Raw genomic sequence first — 12,110 nt, 5'->3', positions numbered from 1 at the left:
TTCCAATTTGTTACATTTGCTCCTCGCGCGGAAAACGTAGTAATAATTCCAACATATTAAGAAATACTTCTTACGTCGTACATACTACTACAGCATTAAAATAAAAGAACATAGTACATACGGTTAGATGAACCCCTCCCCCCCCCAAACCCCCATCCCACGGCTTAATTAATACTTTGTGTCTAACGTTACACGGGTGCTTGTTAACTTATTTCGACTTTGTTGCATGATAAAACTTCATTTACTGGATCACAATATTTGGATTGTGATGTCATCTCGTTGCTTCTTTGCGAGTTTAACGTCTCTTACTAGTGTGGTATTTACATACTAGTAAAGAAATTCTATATTCGTACAAATAGACAATCAATCTAACGTCGCTTCTTTTTTAAGTTAATGTAAGAGGTGGGAAAACGCAGCTCCTCTCTCCAACCTGTCAGGCATTTTTTGATATAGATGCCAAAAAAAAATCCAAACACATCCTTGTTGTATATTATAATATTGATCACGAAGGCCTAAATAATAAGAAAATCTACAGGTCTATGAGACAAGCACATCTGGAACGCTTTCATAGAAATATAAATACGCCTTTTTTATCATTTTCATTACATCACAACAAAAATCATTTGTCAATTTCCGGTCTTGGCACTAAACACCTTACGGGGGACCCGTAACGGACTAAATAGAAATTTATAAGCATAAGCTGTTCATGGTGTTTGTCCTCTTTTCTCAATTACAGTGAACGTAGACGTGGTGACGATGTCGATGACAGTCGGAATGATGATGAGACGACGATGAATAGGGTATCAACGACTGCCCCCACAACTACACGAGATGAAACTTTTACATCGATGATAACAACAGTGCATTCGAGTACCTCTACTTCGGTCACCAGTAGAACCACGCCTTTGCTCTCGACGGGAGAGATACCAACGTCCACGTTCGCCCTGCAGTCAGTACCACCAAGGGATACCCAGACGGGTCCAAATGTAGTTATATTGGTGACTCTACCAGCCGTTCTCTTGGTGGTCATTGCGCTACTGGTAATATGGTCTATCCGGAAGAAATCGATCGTACGGTAAGTATTTCACTCGGAAGATGACATTATTAAGCATCAAATGTTAGTAAAACGTTCTGGATTATTCCGATTTGGATATAAAGGCCTACAGCTACAATTGCATAACGCTACTCATGTATCCCTCCCTATTCAAGTTCACTACGTGATATTTCACTTATTACGGTATTATGAAACGCGTCTTTTTCTTTGAAATAATTATCAGGGGCGTATCCAGGATTTTCCACTAGGGGGGGGGGGTCAGATATGAATGATCGCCGTCCTGGGGGATGGGTCTAAGGGGAGGGGTGGACAATTTTTGCTTTCGAAGAAGGGCTGAAATGCAAAATGGTGCCATATGTGATCCATTTTTCGACCTTAATAATAAGCAACATTTCCAGTAAATATGGACACAAAATGCACAATTTAGTATGGCTGGCATGTCACTTAGTGTTTATAGTGATAATACAAACACAATTACCATCTATGTTTCTAAAACTATTATGCCGCCGAACTTCGCCAGAACCTTTTTTTGGCAAACAAAAAATAAAGCATACGGGAGGGGGAAGGGGGGGTTGAGCGATCACCGACATCTCACATAAAGGTCGTCATCAATTTTTTTTTTTTTTTTGCTAAACTTTTTTTTTTGGGGTGACGGCCAATAGGGGGGCGCGCGCCTGTTGCGCCCCCCCCCTGGATACGCCCCTGATTATACACGCATTTTGCTTTCTTCTATTTTCGCTTTTTTTGGGGGGGGGGATATTAACGAAACCAATTTTGAAAGTTCAATTACTCGTATGGTCGATCTAGATTTTGATAACTAATTTAATATCCACCTTTCTGACACCTTCATTGTTAGATACATTTAGTCTATAGTGTTAGACAAGACCGAAAAAAAAACAGTTCACCCTATTAATCTATTTGAAGGCTGACGTTATCTTGAACGAATTTGATCATTGAGTTTCCTAACCACTTGAACGAATTTGATCATTGAGTTTCCTAACCAACGAAGTCCATTTCCCGCCGAATTTAATCAAGTTACCTAGCGAAATGCACCGTAAGAACTTTAAGGAAATATTCTAATTATCCTGTACTATAAACCTTCAATTATTAGAATTTGTGTTACGGGTTGCACAACGGATCCATTTATTCGGAATGTTTTGAGGTAAGTTTGTGATTGCCCACTCAAAAATAAGTCACATGTCCCACTGTCCATCGAGCCCCCCCCCCCCCGGCCCAGGCTGGATTTTTTCCGCCACCCCTGGTTCTGAATCCTAAATTTTACTTTTACCTGCTAAACATGATTGCCAATAAGTTTACAATTAATACGATATAACACATGACCGGAACATGAAGGAATCACTCTTTAAAATTTCACACAAAACACATCTTTTCATAAACTAAATTAACCACGCTGTCAATAAAAATTAAACCAACTCGGATGGCTTTTACCTTAAATGCTTGGAATGAAAGGTGTTTCTTATGTAATAATTACTGTATAGCGATATAAGATATCAAACTTGCATCTTGTCGACATTTTGTAGATTCATTCAAAAAAATCTTTCAACTCACACAATACTATATTCCATCGGTTACATGCAGGGTACATGGATATAGTATGCCTATCGTTGCCATGCAGTACATTGGTAAATACATTGCAATACCTTTATCATGTAAGCCTATACCGTGTATCCGTCGGACTCTACGTCATATTGACTGCCATCTTTCCGGTAATCTTTAAAATACTGAATACTTTACACTGAACATATTGTTATAGTTAGTATCCGGTGACGACAGTACTATATAGTGTTTCTCTGTGTTGTTGAACAAAAACGTTCGCTTGTTTGTTTCAACAGACTTCAACAGCGAAGGAATCCGGTATACACAACGGACAGTGACGGTGTAAATATGAAAGGTAAATCTTGTAAACATTTTATAGGTTTTCAATCACAAATGTTATGATATGTTTTGTGCATGTGTGTATAGTGACGAAGGCACAAAGGGTGTGGGCTCCACATTAATGGTCAGTCGGGGGTAAAACATTCAGTTGCGGGATTGTTTACATTCAGTCGGGGTAGACTTTGGATGACTCCTCCAGGCCCAGATTACCCTTCTATGCAAGTTGATGCCCCTAACCCTACCTTTGAAACCCTGTGCACGGCACTGTATATATTTTGCCAGTAGCAAGCGTGTATTTGAAGAGGAAATAAAAATATCAGCAGCGAAGCGGTTCCTATACAAGTTGCTGATATAATTATAAAAACCGTACGTAGACACTTCTTTCGGTCTTTTAATCCAAGTTTTACGTTTCGTGTATGAGGTTTAAAATAGTAGCGTGCACATGAATTTAGAGGTGGGGGTCAAGTTAAGTCCCTTCCCCAAGGACAGGGCCGGAAGCAACGTGGCACTGGGTCGTTGAAGCGGATTTTAGGGGTTTGGGGGTCTTACCCAGAAAAAAAAAAACATAAAGCATTACTAAGTCAAATGTTGCATTCTGAGTCATATTTGGACTATAGATTACGTCTATAATTTACTCTCTCAAGGCACGATTGTGCCAATTGGTTTTCTCATTTATGTGTGTGTGTTCCTGGCTGTGTGTGCATGTGCATGTGAGGTAGAAAAAGTGGGGGTGGGGGGGGGGGGTATGCACTTAAGCATTAGTCTTAATCTCCCCGGCTGAATGAAAAAGAATGACTGACACTGAACCGTTTCAAACGACTGAATGAGGTGTCGGTCATGGCCATGCGTATACGCTAAAGGCTTAAGATAGAATTGACACATGTTTTAACGTAAACCAAGAAAGTATATGTGCCATGCCGTTGTATGATACGACATCATACTAAAACCGATGCGAAAGAGTTTGCCAAACTTGTTGAAAGACAAATGTAATACAAATATTGTGTCTGTTATCAAATCTACTCATTTTTACATCAGGGATGGAAGGAGCTAGTCCAACAGATCAGTACGAAGAGGTTAACGAAAATATCCCCGAAGCCAAGGAGAGTAGTACCATGGAGCTCCATGGTAGTACAAAGAAGACCGCAGAAACGACACCCTTTTACCAGACTCTGGAACCGGATATGGCCTTGAATGGGATAGTGACGTCACACAAAGATGTCGATTACGATCAGGTGGATAGAGATGCCCATTCCAGGATGATTGACAACGAGGATATTAACAGAGCTGCAGGGTATGACAGATTGAATCTGACCTCAGAAAGCACCTCTTATGATATACTAAACAGAGATGGCAACATTGGTTTGAAAGGAGGAGTTTCTCAACATGACGTCATCAATCCTAATGAATATTCAACACTCAGTAATTCGACATCATTAGTTTCGCCATCCTACGATAAGCTTAAACGCACTGAAGGCAAAGTCAATGACAGAGGTGAGGCTAACTCGACTAACTCTCCTAACCAAAACCGTCCGCAAGAAGAATATGAAGATGCTCTACTACGCAAAGCAGAGTACAACCATACAGTTCCCGCATGGTACGACAAACTGAATGCGACGAACTCGGGTAGTGGCATTTCCTATGATTCACTCAACAGAGGAACGTTATCAAGAGGAGTTTCCCAAGGTGACGTCATCGATGCTAATGAATATTCACACATCAGTTATCCTTGATACTCAGATTCTTCGCTATACAAATCCGAGATCGGAGACAAAGGTGAAGCTAATAATCACACATGAACGAATAACTTTAATGTATTGAATACCCTCAACTAATCCAAGCACTCAAGAAGAATATTGTATCGGTTTCAACTAATAGGACAATAAATGTAAATGCACATTCGTTTAAGTAATTAGAGACATTTTAAACTATCTTGAACTTAGAACACACGATTCCGATTTAAACATTCATGTTAAAATTAAGTTTAATGTACAGTGTCATATGATGGCTATCATATAACTCATCATCATGACGGGATGAAGCTAATGTTCTTATAAGAAATATGATTTCAGTGAACAACATCCTTTAATAAACGGTTGCAATTATATGAAGCGTTGGATAACTTATTCTACCTGTAGAAACAGGGATGCCCTAGATTGGCGATGTTGTATACTGGTGGTGTTCTTTACCATGTTGTTGTTGTTGTCGATCACTATTTCGCTGTTGTCGGTGTGGCTGTTGATGATGTTAGTGTGTTAGTTCTGGTGTTGTTGATGTTGTTCAGAGTTGCTGCCGTTACCGTGGATGTTTTTTATGTTGCTGTTTAGTGCTTCGCTGTTTTTGGTGGTGGAGATCATGTTGTTATAGTGTGTCGGTTCTGATGTTGTTGTTGTTGTTGATGTTCCTCTCAATGTTGTTGCTGTTGCTAGTGTGTTGTTCATGTTGTTATTTTATATTGTTGTTGATGACGTTGATCTCAGTGCTGTTGCTTCAACTGCTGTTGTTTCTGCTGTTGCTGTTCAGTGTCTGCCTGCCGTTGGTTGTGTTGCTGACGTTGTTAGTGGTGTAGTTTTTTATGTTGCTTTTGTCGATGTTGTTCTTGGCAGTGTTGTTGTTGCTGCTACTCATATTGTTCGTTGGTACTGCTGTCATTGCCCTCAGAAGAAATATACCCATTTCTGTAACCTAACCCTCCGACTGTGCCTTAACAAAGCAAACTAGTTTAACCCCTCCCTTCCTCAGTACCCCCACCTCCCCCAAATGACAAATGTTCCTTCCCCTATACCTTAATCCAGGGGTTTCCTATAACTGGGGTGCATGAATCCCCAGGGGGTGCCTGAGTCCATCCCAGTGGGTTCGTGGGACGTTTCTGAAAGTCAAAACTAGAGTACTTTTGTTGAAATAAAATCTGATATAGCATATAATTTAGTCATGTACAAAAGTCTTACCTATATTGACAAACTCTTTTCGCGTTCCATACGCATATGTTGCAATAGTATAGTACCGTACCGTGCATGTGATTAATATCTGAATTATGAAACAGACACAGGCCGCATGACTTTGGTGAAGTTGGTGTACGCATGACATTACGTCGTGAAGATAAAGAGCTGATCTGATCTTCAAGTTTCCAAATAAACATTTGTTTATCTCTTGTTTTTTCATTACAATATTACACTATGAATTTGATCTTTGACTAAGCACTGTTATGATTATAACAGTATAATAATAACTCAGATCGTGTCTCGAAAAGTTGGGGGTACGTGGACAACTCTGACATCCACAGGGGGTTCAAGAGGGGAGCATAAAGCTATGGAAACCCTGCCTTAAACCCTCAAATACAGGTATTTAAAGTGTGCCTTAGGTAAAATACCAATTGTGATACATAGCCTACTAATAACAAATTTGTGAGCCTTTTTTGTTGTTGTTGCAGTATACGTGCTTTCCGTAGATGTGTGGTACAATCGAGAATATACGAATGCTTTCAATTGTATTATTTTACGGTACTTTCATTTAAAAACATAGAAGAGCCTATACAGGAACAAGGGGTTTGACAATTTGGATGATATCCCTGTGGTACGGTGTTCATACTTTTGGGTACATTTTTGTTTTCAAACGTCTTTACGGATTCAGTCAGTCAAGTCTTTGTTCAATTTGTACCACAAAAAATTAGAAGATTCTTATATATGATATAGCCCTTATAAAACAAGTTTGCTGTTTCATTCATTTGGCCTTCATTCCGACAAAGAATTGCCTTTCTACCACACTATGACACACTGTAAAGCAGTCACGGGCTAATTTCTATAACGTGACCTTTTCAAAATACTTCCGCCACGAAGTGAGGCCGCATATGACGTCATAACGGTATGATCAACGGTACATACTAGATTTATGGCGCCATGCTACAATTGCAAGGTTATAATATTCAAAGTGGCTATTCTTACGACTAGTTGTAAGAATAATTTCCGACTACGCATGCGCAGTTGCTATTTCACGACCAGAAGTACTATTTTTACAACGAGGAGTAACAATAATTTCAGGTTAGGGTTAGAGTAAGGGTTAGGATTGAGGTTTAGGGTTATGTGTAGGGTTAGGGTTACCCCTACTACATGCGCAGTTGCTTTCTTGACTTTACTGCGCTTGAATTTGCCTTTGTTGTAAGAATAGTTTATAAATAATTGTTACGACTAGTCGTAAGAATAGCCACGGCCTATAATATTTTCCACTGCATCAACACAGCCCGAGGAGAAACAATATTAAAGTTAAAAAAGTTAAAGTTGAAGGTTTACAGTCTTGTATGAGGCTAATGCCTCCTCACACGACTTTACAACTTAACCCCTGGTCATTGGTAACTTGTCACACCGACACACCAAAGTGTGCACAATTCAATCAATCTCTCCTGGGGCACCACAGTGCACCACATCCACGTGTCCCCCGGGGGACTTCCCATAGGGTGCAGCCACAAACCGGCGCACGCAACTATATTTACAAGTTACCTCGCAGGTCCCCATTTATACACCTGGGTGAAGAGAGGCAATGGAGATAAAGCGCCTTGCCCAAGGACACAACGCAATGATCTGGCCAGGGCTCGAACCTGTAATCCTTAGATCACAAGTCCACTGCCTTAACCACTTGACCACAACGCCCTCCTATTAATATACTTTGCTGCACCAATGTCAGACCGGAAGTTTATACATATAACTCAGCGGTGAATACAGGCATTCTCGGAGGAGGGCACCCGGCCCGGACAAGTATTGACACGATGGCGAATATATACTAGCGATATATCGGTGAATAACAAGATATCGGCAAAATAGAAAGAATACCGGCATACAAAGCGTACAAAACATCTCCATTTGTACCATGTCTTGAAAAAATAAATAAATTTGTTTGTAGATGCCATAGATTCTTTCCAATGTTATCTAGTCAGGAATTCACCGTGCATTTCAAACTTACCGGCTCTGTACCGGTGCACCGCTGGGTCCGAGGTACCGATCTCCTCTTGGTCACCAAAGGTGTTAGTTTCGACCGAGGCGTCAAATATATCGCTTGTACGAGGTCCCATCTCCGCCCTGGGTTGGATTTCTGAGCCGGTAGTAATTTTCCCGCAGTACCGTACTCGGTCATCAACTAAATGAGTAAAAATTGTGTAATCGTCCTGTAAACAAAACGTATCGCATATATTAGTTTAATGTTGCCAGTCGTTTCGGATAATTACTAGTCAATGTTGGCAAACTTGCCAAATTATAAATCTATTCGTTCAGTAAAATCGCGCGGATTGAATAAAACCAGAAATGATGAACACCAAACATTATATTATATATAATTGCCGCGTGAGCTTTAGCAACTAACTTCGTTCACTTTTGAAACCTTCAGTTGTCGAAATCATAATATTATTATTTTTTTCTTCAGGCAGCTTAGATTACCAGTCCAATGGAAAAACCTTATTACTCAGATATCGAGTGCATGGAAAATAACCTACTCTACAAGATTAGGATAAATTCCTTCCAAACAATACATATTTTATAACGGTTTAATGCTTCCCATAAACTAAATATAACCAGATTGTATTTTATTTTATTTTATTTATTTTTGCAATGATGTATGTATGTACATATATATATATATATATATATCTATATCTATATATATATATATATATATATATATAAAGATATATATGTATATATATATATATATAGATATATATATTATTATTAGACAAAAACAGAGAAATAAGATATATCTCATATAATTGACCAATAAGGAGTACTGTTTTAGAAAATATATTGGAATTTTCGCTCCCATGGAACCTTCGTCAGCAATATCTTGGCAGTCAAATGAAAAGTACAAAATGTAACACAATGAAAGTATGACGCTAGATAAGTGTAAGTTGCATACATATACATGACTATACAGGAAGCAAAGAATATGAAGAACGGATTACAGATGTTTGTAGAACTGGTAGTTGTTTTGATTTTTTTCTGATTATTAAGACGCAAGCGGAACCGAGAACCTGTTTCACCTACATAATTGCCCACTTTACAAAGAACACAGTAGAATATGTAAATGCCATTGCTAAAATGATCACCAGAGAGGGAATTTTTACCACAGTGCCTGTATTGGGTAACATGACGGATATTTGGCACCGAGGTTTTTAGCAACGGAAATTATCTGCAAAGGTGGAAACTGGGTAAGGAAGTCTGGGGGAAGTACGTAGAAATCTAAAGTTTGGGGATGGACGAATAGCTGGTATGAGGCGGGGGTATCTTAAAGGATTCTCCTACAGACTGATCGTCTTGGAATAAAGTATATATATATATATATATATATATATATATATATATATATATATATATATATATATATATATATATATATATATACTTGCTTTATTCCAAGACGATCAGTCTGTAGGAGAATCCTTTAAGATACACCCGCCTCATACCAGCTATTCGTCCATCCCCAAACTTTAGATTTTTACGTACCGTACTTCCCCCAGACTTACTTACCCTTCTCCCGTTTCAGTGTTTTGCAGATCGCAAAACACGGTTAAACTTCGTATAATTGGCACGATGGGAACCGAGTTCAAATAAACCGACTAGTTTGTTATAAGTGGTCTGCCACGAACGACGAATAAACGTTGCTTGCGTTGTACGACAATCGGTCGTAATGCTTCATTAGTCAAAATGGAAAAGTAAGGACAATATATATTATATTACACGTCTAACGCCGCCCACGTATATATATACACACACACCACCATCCAGCCTTGATGGTGTACAACAACACGCGTAGAACACCGTCCTAAACAAACTTTCTGTATTTCTTTAGCCATGTACTAAATATATCGCTGTAAGTTGTAAACAGGTTATATATAGATATGCATGGTAGTCATGCATAATGTAGTACAGTTATATAGGACTGTATATATTTATATAGGCCTGTGCGTTATAAGTTTGTATATATAATACCACGACACTGTAAGTGGAAGGACGGAAGCCTATCAATATTGTTCCTGCATTTTTTATTCCTCTTCGTGAAATAATTCAGTTTACCAGTAAATAAAAGCATATTTTATACATATATATATGTATAGTATAGGCCTATCTGGGCTTAAGTATAGGACAATTTGTAAACATTAAAGACGGGTGAGTCCATTTGCATAATTATTAAAGCAACAGGGGTATATAAATGAGGTGACGTTTAGTTTTATATATACTACTTTTATTTATCTTTGTTCATAATTTATTTTAAGTAAATTGGTATCATTTGTAGAAATTAAATGCGCAGGAGGAATAAATTTACCACTTTTTATTCTATTTGTTACTTTGTTGATTTTACTTCAGCTACTTGCCTGTCTTTTATTTATGTTTTTTTTAAATATTATTATTGGAACTAGGCCTATATTCGGTTTTAAAATTTTAACAATAGATTGCAACAAATAACTTAGTAAGATGTGTAGAGAGAAAAATCGAAAACAGTTTGATAGTTTTAGTCTTTCATGTATTGATTTTGTTCTCTAATTCATTTAATTTATGTCATTAAATTAAATTCATTTAATTAATGTCAGCACCAAGTCAACCTCCCAGGTCAGCTTCTGCGTCAACGACTAAAATGCCAAGTACTACGAGTAAGTATATAATAGGCTACAAAGATAAATGTATCGTTGAAGCATATCTGTTGTTTGTTCAAAATGTCCTGGCAATGTCATGCTATAGTATCTCACATAATCTCCGACGATACTTTTTGTACCCATGCAGTATTTATGTATTCAAGTATTTGGCATAGGCCTGTTATTCTTTTTATATACGACACATTGCATGCATGCCATCTGCATCACATATCTATAGATATAGCCGTTGACCTCCTTCTTTTTTTTTGGGGGGGGGGGCAAGTTTTAAGTGACTTATATGCCATAATGGCACGTCGGTTATCATCCCATTTGCGTATATGGCAGGTTTTAACCTCTTTTAAACATAGGGGAACATCAGATTAATGCGGGGAGGGGAAGGATGGGGGAGGAAGAGGCTACGTGATTGGGGTGGTTACATTGCTATGGGCGAGTAGAAGTTATAAAGCCTATAGCTTCTGCAGGGAGGAGATCGGCTAAAGATGGGTTTTTCATCCAAAAATCCACGGGTTTTCCATCTGAAATGGTCTCGAACGTAGTAAGAATGCCAACATGAGCTTAAACTGTAAACGAGACTCTACTCTCCAGTCAGTCTCGTTGGGAAGATCCTTCGACCCCCACCCCCCCCCCCCCCCTCTCCCGTCGCCCGATATGGGAATCGGCTTCAAAAACCCAAGGGTCCCATAACATCCTTTACATGTGGGATATGGAATTATGTAAATACAGTGACATTCAAACAATCAAACTGGTACATAAAAAAAAACGATTATAAACAGTTTTGTTTTTGAGATACAGAAAGGAGAAAACAGAAGAATGATCAATGCCTGTTAAGTATGTACCAGGACTTTATGAAGATTCGACAAAAAGGGACCCGGAGACTTATATTTTATACTGTTTCACATGTTCTCAACGATAGGACCAGTATCACAGAATCGTATAAGTAGTGACGTCACAACAGGACCATTGACTGAACTGTATGAGGAGGTTGAAACGCCGAATAATAAATCGCTGAAACTCGGATTGGGTGTTGGGATTTCCCTATTCGCCGTGTTCGTCATCGTCGCTGTGTTTCTTCTTTTGAAGCGGTAGGCACAATTATTAGTTTACCAAAATATGCTGACAGGTGAAATATTGGTCGATCATGTTCTCAGCTGTAGCCTACACTTTCATGCCACCCGGGACGCTCTCCCCCTCCCCCCCCCCCCCCACACACACAGTTATTTGGTCTTATTGAACTAGCATTGTCTTGGAATAGCTTGAATAGAAACAGAATTGCACTCCTTTTTAAGAAAACTTTCGTTTTATCCTAGTAATAGTAGACAAAAACGTATATCAGTGATCGCCCCGATCCTTTTATTAAAATCTCCTGTACAATATGAGTGTTATAAATTACTTGCCGTATGGTATGTCACGTGGTTCTTATGTTCACTTGAGGTTATCCGATTGCTTGGTGCTCAAAATTGCAATCCGGTTAAAGCACAACTTCCTCTAGTAATCCCGTCCTTGATTTTAAATTACGATGGAAATTTAGCT

At 38.7% G+C, this 12,110-nt stretch overlaps 2 protein-coding genes across 2 annotated transcripts in view; one reads left to right on the top strand and one right to left on the bottom strand.

The window, feature by feature from the left end:
- Nucleotides 1-4,481: 4,481 nt before the first annotated feature.
- LOC139966627 (2-Hydroxyacid oxidase 1-like) overlaps nt 4,482-12,110 on the bottom strand; it is a 24,138-nt gene continuing 16,509 nt past the window's right edge. Inside the window, exon 10 of the mRNA XM_071969862.1 lies at nt 4,482-8,102. The gene's annotated coding sequence lies outside the window, so the exon portion shown is untranslated. The remainder of the gene's footprint in view (nt 8,103-12,110) is intronic.
- Nucleotides 9,909-12,110, top strand: part of LOC139966632 (uncharacterized) — a 4,574-nt gene continuing 2,372 nt past the window's right edge. The window contains exons 1-3 of the mRNA XM_071969873.1: nt 9,909-9,927; nt 10,518-10,577; nt 11,494-11,662. Of these exons, the coding sequence (XP_071825974.1) occupies nt 10,562-10,577; nt 11,494-11,662 (185 nt within the window). The 5' untranslated portion in view covers nt 9,909-9,927; nt 10,518-10,561. The remainder of the gene's footprint in view (nt 9,928-10,517; nt 10,578-11,493; nt 11,663-12,110) is intronic.

The sequence above is a fragment of the Apostichopus japonicus genome, chromosome 4 (assembly GCF_037975245.1).
Source record: "Apostichopus japonicus isolate 1M-3 chromosome 4, ASM3797524v1, whole genome shotgun sequence".
In the NCBI taxonomy this organism is placed as follows: Eukaryota; Metazoa; Echinodermata; class Holothuroidea; order Aspidochirotida; family Stichopodidae; genus Apostichopus; species Apostichopus japonicus.
The sequence above is the reverse complement of the archived record's forward strand: the minus strand, read 5'-3'. Positions and strand labels throughout refer to the sequence as shown.